This window comes from Neospora caninum, chromosome IX, assembly GCF_000208865.1.
Source record: "Neospora caninum Liverpool complete genome, chromosome IX".
In the NCBI taxonomy this organism is placed as follows: Eukaryota; Apicomplexa; class Conoidasida; order Eucoccidiorida; family Sarcocystidae; genus Neospora; species Neospora caninum.
Window position 1 is genome coordinate 60,062 of NC_018390.1, and position 16,443 is coordinate 76,504.

Below are 16,443 nucleotides of genomic sequence, written 5' to 3' on the forward strand. Positions count from 1 at the left end.
CCCCCCCCCCCCCCCCCCCGGTGCCACTTAACTTCACAGCTCACTCTCAAGGAGGATGAAGGGGATTTGGGTATTTTCAATATTTGGATCGACCGTGCAAGAGTTTTATTGCGGGAATACGTAGTCCACAAAGAAGCCTTCGCACAACCAAGGCAAGAAGTCCGAATCCGAAGCCCTCAGAAAGCAATAAACAGTCTCTTTCCCCTAGCCATCCCGACGTGAAACACGGACAGGTGCCTTTACGGGCCCTCCGACTCTGCAGCGAGTTTTCACCTTCTTCCAGGAGGGCGTTCCGCTGCGGAACGCTTACCATGCTACAGAGACGCTCTCTCAACCGAGTCTCTGGATGAGCAGCATCACTTGCATATGTAGTGCTAGAGAAAAAATTTCACGGGAAGCACCCCTCGGTTTTACCGAAAGTACCGACCGACAACACCCGGCTTAGATGCGCGCCTCTTGCATTGCGCCGATGCGCTCGCATTGTCGCTCTCTGGCTGATGAAAAGGTGAGGCTTTCGGACGACCAAAATGGAACGGCGGAATGCAAGAAAGGGACACGAGGGACTAGGAGCTCACGTCAATGAGCAGCATTGCTGGTAGGTTGCAGCTTCGGAGCGCGCTTCGAATATCACGGGGTCACCACGTCCTTCACAAGAGTCCCACCCATGTTTTTGTCGACGCACGAATCAAGGCCTAAATGTGCTAAGCAACAGGCCAAGGTGCCCCCTCGTGGACACTGGAAGGCCGGGTGACGCATGCCACATTGTCTGCCAAAGAAAATCAACAAGGAGGGGTCGTTCTCCCATCCACCTGGGTCTTGGTTTTCCGACAAGAACTAGAGATGGAAGGCATACCACGGCATCCCTGCCCTACAAAGGGGTAAAAGAATAAACGCCGCAGACACTCGATCTACGTAGGTTGCTAGCCTGCGACAACCCTGAATATTTTCAGATATCCTCTGCTTTCTCTGTTACTGCAGAGTAATGTCAGTACATGCTTTCCCTAGCTGTTACAACACACCTAGTCTCCCGTGTCATTCCAACTTCTCCAGAAGCAGAAGTTGCGGAAGTGCGAGTCGACCGTCCTCTTTTTCGAGCGGCTCTTTCACTGTTCCATTGCCCAGATTCTCGCCTTCCCGCCTCGCAACACATGTCGCGCTGGTGCTTTAGTGAACAAGACACAGAAACCCCGCGATCCCAAGCCGAAAACGTTTCACCCACGTGACACGGGGGTTGTCAGCTACCGGTCAGACCCATCACGGGCAGCATCTGCAGAGAAGTCCGCGCCCGTGTGCAACCGGGGATGGCTGATAGCCACGGCACCAGCCGTCTTGCGGCTGCTGGACATTCTCCTCACATGGCAGAAAAATCACCCCCCTGCGCACAATCTAAGCGTTTCCTCCATCTTCCTTCTTCTCCACCTGCGCCTTCTTCTTCAGTTTCTTCGGATTCACCGAAACGGCTAGCAATGCCTTTAGGCTTTCATCCTCAACTGTGTGACTGCTATCCAATTCCTTCTCGTACAGCAAGGGGAGACCGGTGACCTGCACGGAAAAGATTCAATGCCCCGTCAGAAAAACGAAAAACAATGCATGGCTCCATCGCAGACGACAGATGCACTATCGTCGACCTTTCTGAACCGGCTCGCATGCCCTTCCCGATACCACAACACAGTCACACAGATGGGCACCCCCTACTCTATGTACGACTATGTCACTATATATGCGATTTCTATACATAAATGTGCATACTTTTGTGCATGTGTGTAGCAAGACATACTCCGTAATTTACATCAAGCTATGTCGGCAGTCCATGCCACGAAAGCGAGCAGTGTTCTCCTGGTTGGCGCAAATGCCACAGTTTGGACTACTCCGAATGAAGGGAAGAAACGAAGCAAGGTTGACCTGGTGTTTGCATTCACATGCTTTGACCGACGATCTGTTTGCACACGGCAGAAGTCCCTCACCTTCTTTGTGCCCGTGGGGAGGAGGAGGAGAGTGAATTTGAACTGGGCTACGAATTCGCCTGGTTTCTCTGTAAAGAGGAAAATCAGACAAAGTTGCGAGAGACTACTGTCAGGAACATGAGGAAACATGGCGGCATGTGCCATCCGACAACGGCGGGCTTTAGATCGAAGAAAAGATTTCTTCCAATATGTGGGAGAACAGATGTGCAGGATGTGCTCTACAGTGGAAAGCAATAGATTCCACATGTTGACCTTTATCACATTTTCGGAAATTTCGCAATCGAGAAGCGATGCTAACGCAACTGCTGTCCAATCTTCCATTCCTCTGCGCACCTGTCATAACGGGGTACGGGTGAAGGAGCTCGTGGCGCATCGCTTCCGCAACGCCAACCTTGCATGCTCTGTCGTCTGAGAAGCCGCGAAGCGAAAATGGCAGTGTCGGGTATTCTGAGACCACACACACACACACACAGAGGGTAACGGGCCTTCATCCAGAACGGGAGGTGGTCCTTTTTTTTATGAACAGCCTTTGCCAACCAGAGCGACGTCAAGCGACACCCGGGAAAAACTTCTTTTCCATTAAACCAAGTCTTCCCTCATGATGGCGGTAACCAGATACATACCCTCGCCACTCTGAAAGTCAGTCACGCGTTATGTGTGAAAACCCACACCCCAACATTGAGGCCTCGATCCCTTCCACTTCTTTACGGAGGACACTGTATCTTTTCTTTGTACTACACCCTACATTGGGGGTTCAAAAGCCGTTTTCCCCTTCCCGGCTAAGCATGCCTTTTCTGTGGAGCACACTTCCCTTCTCGCCATTAGTATGATCTCAAAGCTACATCATTTTCTCTTGGCCCTACCCCTGCCTTCTGCTACGTGCTCTTCTCACCAGCGTTTGTGCGTCCGGCCTCTTCATCTTCCGGCTACTTCTCACCCGAGCCACGGCTTGGCAAAAAGACATTTCCTCCATGAAAAAACAGGTGTGACTTACTATTTTGCACTTCACTCATGAAGTGCCGCCCAAGTTGAGACTTGAGGATGTACGTGCGGTCGACAGCCCTCTTGTACACTGTCGGTTTGATTGCTGCGTCTCTTGCCTTGCCTTCGCCTGCACACATACGTAGCGTGAATCGACAAACCCAACGGTCAACTGTTAGAAACACGTTTATATACACCGACACAACAAAGAGAGACTCTACCAGTTCACCAGCCCTGTGCTGTGATGCGGGACTTACCGGATGAGATGACGATGTCGACACCGTACACTTCATTCGGTTCGAACTCAAACTCTTCCGGCTGAACAGGTGCCACAGCAGGGGTAAGGCAAACACCAGATGTGTGACGAAGCCGAGGGTGTGCCTGCATGGCTGATGTATCGGCCAGATGCACGCAGAGAACAAATCTCCGTCAAATAACGGACCACACCGCGTCAATATCGGCCTAATGCGTGGTGAATGCGTGGTGCGGCAAATTGGAGGCGCACCCCCTGAGTCCATTTGAGCAAAGGAGTTGCTCGCCAGAGCACATCCTACGTCAAGAATTCGACATCCGCATTGCCTCATTTCACGTGCCCCGGCGGACGTTGCTGGGGATTGCGTGCCTCGTTTGCTGGGAGATATGCTAAAATCTCATGCTGGCAACCTCAGATTGTCGGGCTTTTACCTGTGACTCATTTAACCTTTTCGCGTACAAACACAAGGACACACGTGTACGGACGCATGCACTGTTGTCTCAGCAGATGAAGCCAAACTGTCACTGAGCGTACAGATCTGGGAGTCTGAGACATGCTGTCTTCAGCCTGTGTCTCACCTCGTCTTCGCCTGGACCCGGCGTTGCGCCGGCAAAGCATTTGCTGCCCTCGATGACATATCGCTTGAGTTGGTGAGACAGGACACCCTGTGACAAAGCGGACACCACACCGGAGAAGCACCCACGAAATACGCCGACACTCCAATGCCGAGGTTCTTCTGCTTTATCAGGCACGTATAAAAAGCACATACAGCTCAGTGGGCTACTGCTCTAACGTTCAATGCCCGCGAGGACAGCCGCCTTCCGATTCACACAGATGAAGCTGGATCGACTCTTCTCCGGTAACGACAGAACGCCAGGGTGCTAAATCCAGCGCAGTCCGCGTCGACACATTGCTTCTCACCTGAAGAGGAGTGCAGCCGTATTGTTTCGCTGCGAGTTCGATGGTCTTTGTGAGGTCTGTGCTCTTGTGGCCCGCCTTCACCAGTCGCATGCACGCTTCGGCAGCCGTCCAGCAGGCCTTGATGACATCTGCTTTTCTGCCGCTAATGCGTCCTTGTTGTGCACCAGGAGTGCCTTCAAAGATTCCGGGCAAGGCTGCGTCGCATACAACTGTGTAGGCGACGACGGAAATATAGCCGTCGATGTGACACCCCATATCAATCTTCACAACGTCACCTTCGGTCAAAACTCTGTCTGTTTCCGCGTTCTCCTCAACCGGAGAGAAATGTCCGCAAATCTCGTTGATGGAGATGCACGTTGGAAAGGCAATGCCTTTCTCCATCTTTTTCCCGTTCTCCTTCTTGTTGTACACCTTGGCGCATGCTTCCGAGATGTACGCGTCGCCTGTCTTGCACAAAGCGTAGACGTCCGCTCCCGGAATGCAGCCGCTGATCACCTGGAAGACAGCAGGTTTCAGCAGGCGTCAGCGTCTGCATGAGGCGACGCCGCATCATTTTTCCACACGTTGACACGAGGAATCCGACAAGCAACGGCCCGAAACGTCTTCACAGGTATCCTACGCACCGTTGGACAAAACACGGAATCCGGTAAACACGCTGAAGACGCGTTTCGTAAAAGCTCTCTGCGACATCCCCGAATCACAGATTGCAGAGCTTGGAATACCATCGCACCCCAGACGCGACGGGGTTGGAAGCGCTCTTCACTTCAAAGCCTCGGAAGAAATGCATATCACTCCGCCTCGTGTTCAACACGTCTCTCCGGGTGTCGTCACCTTCTTTTAGGGCGGATTTTTTGACGCATTCCACTAAACGTCTTCCACTTGGAAAGACGCCCGTCCCAACCTGCGGCGCGCTCCAGCGAATAGATGCATACGCGCGCGCCCATATATATCTCAGTACACACGTGTAAAACTGGTCTGACCCCCTGAACCCATGGATGCAGCGCGTCCTCAGCCACACGCGTTTCCGTGGGGAACAAAACTCCTGGCCGGCACTCAGCTCCGAGAGCAGCTCCACGGACCATGGGGAGTAATCGGCACGATTCTCTCCGCAACCTCTAACACATTCCGGCGCTGTGGGTGGATCTCTCCTGAACCAGCAGCGCGTCACTGACTCATGCTACCAGTCCTCAGGAGTAGGTACACCACAAAACCGAAGGGTGCTGAATCAGACTCGAGAGAATTTGACGCAACCGGTGACTGCGAGCAGTCTCCTTCCTGCAGGCCTGACCCGGCGAAAATAAAATCCAGCGTATTGGGCCGAAGAGTGCAGATGAGGCGACTTTTTTTCCCAATCGCCACTAAAGAGACAGCAGTTCGTCTTGGGCCTGTCACTGTACACCAGAAGACGCTGGTTCAGGCGTGTGCACGTCTAACACAGTTGAACGCAGTAAGGCTTCACATGGTTGTCTGCGTCTGATTTTCAAGGATCTCAGGTTACAACCAATCACAATATTCCCGATGTCAATTTTTGGGAGGCTCTCTCACGAAACAGTGAAACTCACCTTCTTGAGCGCGCCGTTTACGATATCTGCCGCAGTGCGGTACTTGGTGACGACGTCAGGATTGCTCAGATCCTGAACAACCTCCGCCTCAACTTCTGAACCGGTCGCGTCTGCCATTGTTACTGTGTCCGAGAAGATTGGAGAGGGGAGTTTTTCAGACTGTATTCTTCGAGGCTGCTGACGCCCAATCTCCGAGACGCACGTCTAAGGAACTTCCTGCGTAAAGAAGCGCGGGGCGAGAAGTCTGAAAGACGAAAGGCCGCCAGAGAGACAAGGGAACACACAGCAAAAAAATACAAAAACAACAGTAAACGAGACAAGGCGGTGGGAGAACGAGAATGGCTCGGGACTGATGCGAAAGCTGACCTCGCAGAATCACCTATGCCGACGGGACGCCCCCCGACTCAAATATCCCATGCAAGAATAGCAGGCTTCAGTTCCCCGCAGGAACCGTTTGAAAGACTGACTCGTCGTGGCTTGTAACCCTTTTGTTGCTCCCCTTTCTCTCCCCCCCACACGGAAAAAGAGTCGGAGCGCGGCACGGAGGAGGAAGCGGGCCTTCGTAGAATCTCCGTGAATGCATGTTAGGACACGTTGTTCCACTGTTTCTCGCACCTACAAGAAACTCCTTTTAAAGAAAACAGAAATATGTCGATCCCCTCTTCCTTTGACAGCGGTTAACCACGCCTACTTTTCGTCACAGGAACACGACAGCGACGACAAAAAAGACCGGCGCAACTTCATTGCCGGCGTCGCTCAAGTTTTTGATAAAACCACAGAAAGAGGATCAGGAAGGGAGTTTAGTGTTAAAATGATGAGGAGGGGCCGTCAATGGGTCTATTTCTTCGGCGCGCGGAATAGCGGGGGACGGGACTGAACGAGGGGAGGGGCAGTGTCTACAGACCCTCCTTCACTGAGGGCACAAAAGTCCACTGTAACGAGAGGAGCGAATCGGAGCATCCGAATAACGAAAAAAGTGTTGTGCAATCGAGATGGTTTAAGGTTGCTCAGCGCAAGAGGAAGCGGGACGTGTTTGGACGGACCTTCTCTACGGACAGTGTATAGCAGGCACACGTCTGAACGTCGAACGGGAAGAAAATCCTCTGAGGGGCAAAACCAACTCACCTTTTTCACACAACTATGCATCCGCCTGCTTCAGTCAGCTGAAGGCGCACATACAGAAGTTGGTTCGAGATGGAGATAGATGATCGAAAAAAACGGCGAAAATGATCAAGAGGGCGTGTCGCCAAACCCGCACAGGCCCACACGCAACGCCAGGAAGAAGCAGAGTCGCATGTTCGCTGCACGCCTGTCATGTCAGTTTCTTCAGCACGGGGTAGGCCGTTCGCCCCACCCTTGCCCCCTGCCGCGATCGCCACGCGGAGAAGCTCCGTGGAGTCTCTCAGCGTTGGCTTCAAGGCGTTTTGTACCCTTTTAGGTTCCGCGCTATACGCAAGTGTAGGAATGCATTCATATCTCCCATTACTGTTTTTATCGCCAGACAAGGCATCCTTTGGATCTCTGCAGCTTCTCACGATCGGGATATCTTCGCTTCGCTGCGATTCCGGGTGCATGTAGCCCGACGCCGTCTCGTCTGCTTTTCCCTTCGCGAGAAAAGCCCAGCTTTCTGGACGGCAAACTGTTATTCGGCACCTTGCCCCCGAATGTCATTCCAGAAAGCAAGACGCAGAAAGCTCTTTCGACACTCTCTGGACTGTGAGGACAAACTGGACCGCCGCGCTTTTTTTGTGGCCAGGAAAGCGACTGTTTTCCAAACGCGAGCCTTATCTGGCGTAGCGGACGCGTATACCCACAAGGAGGCTTCATGTGGGGTCGGTGTCTCCGCTGCGGAAACGGATTCCGTGCGCAGGTAAGCAATCACGGAAATGTCTCTTTTGCTGGACGCATCCCTTCCCAACTTCGCTGAAAAAAATCACTGTGTTACTTTCTGTAGCACTTGGGTCGTCTGACACGATAGTTTTTCCGCCAGCTCCGTCTACGGCTCTCCACGCCACGGATTCAGGGTTCGAGTCTCAAGCCGACCGCGCCCCAGCCTTTCTGTGCAGCCGAGAGCTCCTGCCCGCCTGTCTGGATGTCCGCGTTGCGGAAGAAAAGTCTGGCGGCGTACCTTTGCTGCGAAAGAGCTAAAGTTAGAACATTTAAAGTGACGCAGAGCAGACGTGAAGGGATGTCGCTGTCTGTGGTGGAGGCTGCGTTCATTGGAGAAGGCAATCGTCCCAAAACGGGGACGGGAAGTGCACGGGTCCGAGAAGGCTCTGGACACCGGTTCGTAGCAACACTGGTTAGTTACGCACACGCCAAACGCGATTTGAGCCCTTGGACAAGAATAAAGTTGTTTTAGTGTTTGGGGGTAGGGGGAGCGCTCTGAGGAAGCCATTGTTGCTGGGCGCATTCGAGTCTATCTGGAGCGCCGGAACGGCCTGCGAGACACCGAGGGCCTGTGCTGCTCTTTTCGAAAGAACAGAGCGAAGACGTCACAACGCTTCTGCAAGGCCGTCTTAAGACACTGCGCTGGCTGCATATTTCGTCTCTGTTTTTTCCCGAAAAGAACTCATCAGTATTTACACGTTTGATTCTCTGACGAACAAGGCTTGAATTCGCCTCGCTTTCTCAGCTAGTCTCTTTTCTACCTGCTTCACTGTGCTGACGGCGCGCGGCTATCCTTTTTCCTTCGTTGCTTCTTGTTTAGAGCAGTTTCTGGATTCCGTGCGTCTCGTTAAAGGATCTCAAGAAAACTCTGGAATCGGACCAGACAAAGACTCGGTGATTCTTTTTTGGTTCACACGCAGAAAAGTGTCCGTGTGTATATGTTCTTGTCTTGCGGAAGAAAGCGCGATTTGCGCCCGCCAAGGCCCCTGGCCAGCGCCGGACGTCGTGTTGTGCAGCCGTTCTGCCTCTGAGTTGCAAGAACCTTGCCTTTTATCGGTGTGCCCTAAATCTAAATTCATCTTTTAACTTTGGGTTTTCAGTTGCATGACCTAGGACGGGGTGTCTAATCCACATCCCAACGGAGAACGGGACATGCCCCCGCGAAAAGGGAAACTGAGGAAAACGGTCCGTTCCGGACGCTGGTCCTTTTCTACCACAGTGTGTTTGTGCCAAGTACCTTCACAGAGGCCTGAATGCGTCATTGTACCTACATCAATCACTTGCCATCTTGCTTTAGGGCACGCGCCACTCTAGTCCAACTCTATATGTCCTTTTGAATGGAGAGTGCATTCTTCGAAGTGTAACTTCTGTTGAGTTCCCCAGTTCTTCAGGACGTTTTCCCACCTGGACGTGCCGTTCACCGCGAATCTCTCCCGCTCCGCTAGTGACCCCCGCTCCCTTTAAAACGCCAACGAGCTCGTCGCTGGTTAAACGCGTTGGAAGGCTTACGCACGGAAGACACAATTTTAAAACGATGGCTTCTTCAGGGTTCTCCCCGTCGCTGCTTAAATCGATGTCTTCTGTCGACGCTTCAAACGGAGCGATGAATGGCGAAGCCTGTGGGCGAGGCCCCTGCATGCGAGGCGTGCTGGCACAGCCTTGCCGAGGACACCCGAATGTCCTTCTCTTTGCATCTTATGCTGACGGGAACGAGTGCGCTTTGGTCTTCATTGCTGGGCTTACCGACGGTACGTACACCTGGGCGCTCGGTGCGGGCTGAACGCGAATGCGCGGACCGGTAAAACGAAGTCTAACACACATGTTGCCGACAGCCCGTCTGCAGCGTCTGCCCTGTCCAAGTCTAACCAGCCAAAGTAAATATCTCCCGGAAAACGGAGAAAACACCGCAAGCAGCTTTGCCGGATCTTGAACTGCGTGGTCCACCTTATCTTGAGAAACGCGTCGTCGTGTGGGAGGTGTATTTCCTTGTGAATGTCACAGTGTAACAGTTTGTGCCTCGTGCGATCGTCTCTCGAAGGCTCTCTCCACTGACGCGGGAGTTCGTGGATATCAGAAGGGCTTGTGTCTGAAGTTTTCGCCAAACGAAGTCTGCAACGTACGCGTTGATGTACTGGAGCTTGCCATCGCAACGCTGCCTGGCGGAGAGACACGCGAAGAGGCCGTTGCCAACTTTTCACATTGGCCAAGAAGGGCCCCATCGCCGCCGATGAGCGACATCGAAGTTTGCAGTTCCATGCCGTATGCATCTTTATTGATAGCCCCGGTGCACGGACAGTGCGTGAGCTTCGCTCGGCCACACAAATCGAGCAGATCAGCGGGGAGGCGTCCGGCCAACAGTTTTTTAAAAGAACATGTGGAAGCTGATCGAATTCGCTCGCTCTTTTGGCTTTTCGGGGTGTATCGCAGGAATGATGTCGTGCCCATGGATACCTCAGCTCGCCCAGGCCATCGACCGCGTTGGCTTCGCCACCATCCAGGTAGGTCTCGCAAGGCCCTTTCTTGTTCTTTTCTTGCCGCCGGTCTTGAGCAGGAACGACACACCAGTTACGTCTGAATTAAATTTTCCTGACATCCTCCACGCGATCTTGTGGGAGGATCGCGCGGGCAGGAAGCGTACTGAGGCGTGATTTCCCCGAAGGAACAACGAAGCTGTTGCCGAAGTGTTAGCCATCGATGTGTGCTTCTGTGCTGTTTCAGGTCAACTTGTCCTCTTCCTTCGGATCGTGTGGAATGTCATCTCTTCAACAGGACGCCCGGGAACTGGAAGTCGTCGTACGTTTTGCATCTCCTTGCCCTATATCTGCTGTCGCAGTTTGGGGGTGTCGGTCCCTCTGCAGCCTTTTAGACGGCGCGTGTGTGTGGAATTTCGCCTACCACGGCTCTGTGATCGCAGCTTTTTCCCGAGAAGAGACGACCGCAGCCAGCGTCCTGCCTTTGCGGTAGCGAACCGCAAAAAGTGCATGCGCACGCTCCGAGATCGACTGGAGTGGATAGACACACTGGTTCAAACACAAAGTCGGGGAGATTCCAGGGAGGCTGCGTCCACGGACTCTTGGGAGCACACATTTGCTGAGAGCGAGGCAGTGACGCGTTTAGGCGGTTGCTCGGACGCCACACGTTCCCCAGGCAACCGTGGGTGAACGCCGACCTACCAGTGGGTCGAGGAATTTTCTAGTACATACAGAGGGGAATACCTCTAATCCGAAATCCATGTCCATCGTCGCCGCCTGTGTATCTTCCTGCCTGGTCGGGTACATTCTTTCCCCCGTATGTTTCTTTGTTTCCATTTCGCCCGCGTGAAAAGGACTGTTTGTGGCGCAGGAGATTTCCAAGACGCGACTGAGCGGTGGGCAGGGCGACCGTGTCCGCACGTAGGACTCTTTTTACGTGTGTAGAAATTTGCTTTCTCTTCATCGAAGGGAATCAGGGTGCCTTTCGTGTTGGTTCTCATGTGGCCCCGCTTTCAGGTCCGCTACTTGCGGAAGGAAATGCGAATGAAAAAGGTTGTGCTGGCCGGCCATTCGACAGGAGCGCAGGACATTGTGAGCTACCTGCGTCACGTGAACGCCTCCCCCAGTCCGGAGACGAAGATCGACGGCGCAGTTCTGATTTCGGGCATCAGCGACAGAGAGGCTTTTGTAAGGCAAACGACTTCCCCTTAGCTGCTAGGAAACAGAAAAGCGGCGGCACACGGAGGGGCTGCACCAGGCCAAAACCTGGAACGCGCCTGCTGCTAAGAGCGCGGCTCATCGTTCGGATTTTTGACCCGTCCCCAGTGCGCGATGACTTCTTGCCTCTGTTCAGTCGCTGATGAACGGCGTGGTGGGGAAGCACCTTGTGGAGGAGGCCCTGCGACTCGTGGAAAAGGGAGAACCCGACGGCGTCTTGGCAGAGCGCGTCATGGGATGCCACTTCACTGCCAAGAGGTGAGGCCGAAAGCCCGGGCCCACTTCCCTCGCAGAGTCAGACCGCAGACGGGGGGACCAAAACAGCGATACGACCCGAGACTGGCGCACACTTTAAAGCCCTGCGTGCATGCTGGGAAGGTCGCAAGTAGGTGAAGAGAACGCGGAGGAAAGAACACCGGTCCGAAACGCCTGCCACGGAAGCAGGCGTTCACGTGGCTTCAAACAGATATCCCGCCGCCAGGTGCGAAGTTCCAAAGTGGGAAGGTCACACGGAACTGCGGAAGCCCCCGTTGTGGAGGAACAAGAGAAGAAGCTCTCCAACATTTCGAATGGAGGAGAGCCGTGGTCTTTTTTGTGCCGATGTGCAGGCTCCTGAGCTTGACGCAGCGCCTTGGCGACGACGACATGTTCTCCACAGATCTTACCGACGAGGAATTAACGCACATTCTCGCGCCCCTCGACGTCCCGTGCCTCTTCATCTACGGGTATGGACATTTTTTCATTATTCGAGCATGTGGCAGCACGAGACATGTTCACTCTTCGTTGATTTGATAAATGCGAGAAAAAGCACCCAACACCTCTGTCAAGCATGTACCATGGCACGCCCACCTCGCGCACCTGGGTTCTACCGGCTCTGTGCTAGGAAAGAAGAGGCGACAAGTTCTTCCGATTTCAGGAATCGGGCGTGGCTCATGCCGACTTAGTCACCCAGGACGAATTTTCGAAGGGACTTATCTCCGGTACAGTTAGCAGGTCGACGCGTCGGTAGCGTATGAGAAATCGGTAACATGTTTGTGGCCACAGTGTCTGCCAAAAGAACACATGGGTCTCAGAGCCTGGCCGTGATCCAGTCGCGCTACACCTCGGAAATACGGTTCGTAGGCCGAACCATTGTAGGCACACTGGAGTATCAAACGTGGGATGGACGGCGGCCAAGTGTACGGAACTGTTACAGAGTGTTAATAAAGAATGGGGACAGCGGGTCTTCGTTCGGCGACGGTCATTTCCTCTTATTTTTTGTTGCTTTCACTGGTTGTGGTTCTCAGGGAACAGGATGAGTACGTTCCTGACATGCAAAGGCTGCGAAAGTTCGCCGACCTCATGATCACAGTCGTGAAAAAGTAAGTTCGGAAACCAATACGCGACTGTGTCAGCGCATTCGTGTAAATAGATGACGAAACTACGGTCACGTGCAGTCTATGAAGCTACATATATATCCAGTGAATCCAGCAGGAAGGACTGACCTGTTGTGCTGATTTTGGCTTCTGCATGTGCATTTTGGTCGGTTGGTGTTTGTGTTCGTATTGCAGGCGAGCTCCCCAGGCAGGTGTCGTTTTCCTACCAGGTGAGATCTGCCTTGATTTGCTTTCAGGACCCGTCTTTGTACTGAACTGTGGCTCCTGAATAAGCAGAAAGTTGAAATGCGCCTTGATCGTGGATGAGACACTGGCACAGTCTTCGTTTCTCAAGCACAGACGCTCCTTGTGAAGGAGACGCTGCGCTGTCATGGCAGTACGGTTTCACTTTAACACAACGATAGGGATCAGATCCGCACCGTTGTGCCCACATAAATGCTTTGTAGACGGCAGGTCTTGCCTGGCATCGGAAATGCGTGGTGTGTGGTGGAATCTGGCGTTTCAGGAAACCACGCGTTCGCGGCAGACAGTGACTCCAACGCAATGATTTCCGCGGTTTGCAAGTTCCTCGAGGGCTTTGCTGCCTAGACCCGCCGCGCTCCACAAAGGATTTCGTCCGCATTAAATGGCTCTTTATACTAGCTACGAACACCCCCCGATTTTCTGGAGGCAACGCGAGAACAACCGTCTCTGGGTGGTCCTGTGAACAATGTACACTGAATGGCAGCCTTCGCTTTCAACGGGGAATGAAACTGTGTTCTGGCTCGGGGTTTCGATTTTGTTGGCACGATTTTTGTCAGGTGCTGCCGTGTTAGCGCATTCATTGGGGGACCTCGTGCGAACACACCGACGATGTCTCGTGTCTGTAGTCGTGTGAAAACGGACAACAGACAGCCGGATATCGGATAATAAAGGATAACAGCTTCCTGTTCCGGTCCGACTACAACAGGGGATGCTAAAGACGGGAGGTACTTGGATGCAGTGAAGGCCCATTGAATCAGCGACTCGCAAGGCGCTTGCTAGCCAGTCCGAATGAAACGTATTACAAGAGCTGCCTTTCGAAGCAGTGGCCCATCTTATTTCCGGTCAGAAGCAGGAAAGGCAGTTTCTACCCAGTAGCGTCTTGCGTTTCCTTCGAGATTTAGCTCTAGTGACAAGGCTGAAGAGAACGGAAGTTGACACGGATGGGCAGTCATTTATTGTTTAGTCAGGATTGTTGCTGGGGGCGCCTGGAATGTGCAGGCGTGCCTCGCTGTGCCGTGCGTTACAATGGGGATTGGGAGTATGGTGAGCGCTCATTGCCTTGGCTCCATGCTTGAAAATGGGTTTGAGCTAGTTCAATTTCGAATAAGCAATGATGCAGCCCCCCCACAAAGGCGCGAGGATGTGACGCCGAATCAGTGGCCAGACTCGCGGCTCCAGATGCCCACTTTGGCGCCAAAGCCGTTTTCGCTGTACAAGAATGCGAAACCTACAGAGAGAGCTATTTCCTCGACATCTCCGCTCTCCGTTAGCCAGGTATGGATTAAACGATATATCCTCCAGCTTTTGTGACACATCGCGGATCACCGCCGAGGGTACCCGTTGCACCCGCAATGACCACGTTGCCGTTGGAGCCGCAATCGCCAAGTTCCCTCTGGACAAGGCCCTGGTGCTCCACGGCCTGGGCGTACTGCAACTTCAGTCGGGAGACTCTCGGACGAGGACTGCTTTCCAGATGTCGCCACTCACTTGTCATTAAAAATGTGCCATCTATTCAGCAGACAAGTCAGTCGAATCGCGCCAGTTCATACACACTCGGTAGAGGCCAGGCACCCCGTTCTTGCAGGCATGTGGTGAGAGAAACGGTCCTGTGCTCTCGACTAAGAAACATTGACAGGGTGAAATTTGCCTCCTGCGCTTTACCCGCTAGACCCGAGGGACTGATCCGCGGTTAAATTATAGAACACTCGAGTATTCTCCATTCATACCAAGCGTAAAAAACGTTCATCCGGTACGGATGCTAAATATCTATCGTCCTCAACTGAATTAATCTCCTGACAGGCGCCTTTCGGGCCGATGGAACTTTCCGACCCAGATAACTCCATACCAGTCAGCAGGTTCGTAACATCACTTCATATCGTACCTGAATAGTATTTTCTAGCATACCGGAACATTCGACGTTCACGAGTTGTCTCTACTTTTACCGTGTTGCCTTGCCGAGTGAATTCGCTGGCATGGCGCTGGTTAAACGCGCTGCATGAAAAATCGCGGCGGCGGAACAAGGCTTTATGGATTAACACATGTGAACTGCTTTTTTAGTCTCCTTGACCTTTCTGTGACAACTGCGTCAGTTGTGCTCCTGGATTTACATGAACTGTGACCACACCCATCGTATTCTGTTCACGATGTACCCGCCCGTGTGTAGACGAGAGCCCTCTGGAGTGCCGAACGGAACTATCAGGTTCTAGGAATGCTGCGATGAGCAAAACCGGGAGACCAGGAGCAACACAATTCCAAGGGCGGAATGCAGGTACTGTTTCGTGGGATCGATTTGTTAGGAATGACAACCGAGAATGCGTACCTGCTGTACGTCTGTTTCGCAAGCGTTGCATGTCCACTCTTCGGCGTGAACAGAACCCGACCGCTGTTGGTTCGTGTTGCGACAGTTCTCACCGCCGCACAACTCCCCCCTTGATTTCGTGGACAGCTGTCAAGCCTGAACATTGTGGCTCGTTTAAAACTCGACAGTTTCCCCCCCTTTCCTCGTTTTCCCCCTAATCAGGACGAAAAAGGAGCGCTTCTCCTTCACTTCATAGTCCTGTTTCTACCCTTCTTTTCTCGACTCGCCTCCCTGTTCGACAGCGTTCTGCTGTTCTCTTATTCACGACATTTTTCCACAGCCAATCAGATATCGACAGCTGTTTCATGTAGTTCTTTGTCGCTTGGATCCCACCTCCACTTTCTTGGCCGTTGCGTGTGACATTACGTTTTTTATCGCCCGTTCCTGACCCTTCCTGTGCGTTCCCGTTGTCACTTGACTCTTCGGTCCCAGCTCGTACCGGCCTCTAAAATCTTCCGTTTCCTCCCGAAGCTGTTTCTTCGCCTCCTGTTCGACAGAGGACCCGATTCCCGTGTCTTTTCCTGTTCCGGACTCCTCGGAAGCGGAAAGCCCCACATCAGCGTTTCGCTGCCGATTCGGCACTAAACAGAATCCAATTCTGCCGTCCATCCGAGCAGCGCGTGCTGTCTGCTCGAGGCTAAGCGTTTTCCGTTGCGTAGTGAAGTGTACGCAACAAGGGGAGGTACAATCTTTTAATTGCCTTGAGTGTGTGTATATACACGAGAACAGTCGAGCGGGGAAGCGAACTTCCCCAATCGAGCAGAGGCTCTGACATTTCTTTACCCAGTCATTTTGTAAAAACCTGGCGTCCTGCCGCCGGCAAATACGCCAACCCCCCTGAACTTTGGGGTACGTGGGCTCCGATACGAAGATTTACACCGGCTTCCGCTTTCGGAACTGCTCTCGGAAGTTTGACCGTTTGGCCACACAGCCACCGTGGCGGGACCGGGGCGGGTCGTGATTCTTTCTTCTTCGAAGCGAGAAGCCTCGCCGCCCCTTGTCAGGCCCCTCTGTGGCCTAATTCCTCGTCTCTTGTCCTGCCCACCGATCCGTCTCCTTCCCTGGAGATTTTCCTGTCTTCCTCGTCTTCCCTTCGTTCTAATACAGCCTCTGCAGTTCTTGTGCCGTCAGGGGTTTCTCTGCTGCGTTCTGGGTTGCACAGTTTCCCCCCCCCCCCCCCAAAAAAAAATAAATAACCACCTTCC

General features: G+C 53.1%; 2 protein-coding genes across 2 annotated transcripts; one reads left to right on the top strand and one right to left on the bottom strand.

Moving 5' to 3' along the window:
* Positions 1–1,386: 1,386 nt before the first annotated feature.
* On the bottom strand, positions 1,387–5,798 carry NCLIV_038400 (methionine aminopeptidase,related; the record flags this gene model as incomplete). Its single annotated transcript, XM_003880749.1, has 8 exons — positions 1,387–1,542; positions 1,965–2,032; positions 2,298–2,411; positions 2,959–3,075; positions 3,203–3,263; positions 3,777–3,863; positions 4,120–4,614; positions 5,682–5,798. The coding sequence occupies 8 exons, from the start codon at positions 5,796–5,798 to the stop codon at positions 1,387–1,389; spliced, it is 1,215 nt and encodes a 404-aa protein (XP_003880798.1).
* A 3,307-nt stretch (positions 5,799–9,105) lies between these two features.
* Positions 9,106–13,224, top strand: NCLIV_038410 (predicted hydrolases or acyltransferases,related; the record flags this gene model as incomplete). Its single annotated transcript, XM_003880750.1, has 9 exons — positions 9,106–9,319; positions 9,999–10,069; positions 10,290–10,364; positions 11,060–11,230; positions 11,397–11,518; positions 11,869–11,985; positions 12,547–12,621; positions 12,811–12,845; positions 13,142–13,224. The coding sequence occupies 9 exons, from the start codon at positions 9,106–9,108 to the stop codon at positions 13,222–13,224; spliced, it is 963 nt and encodes a 320-aa protein (XP_003880799.1).
* Positions 13,225–16,443: the final 3,219 nt, after the last annotated feature.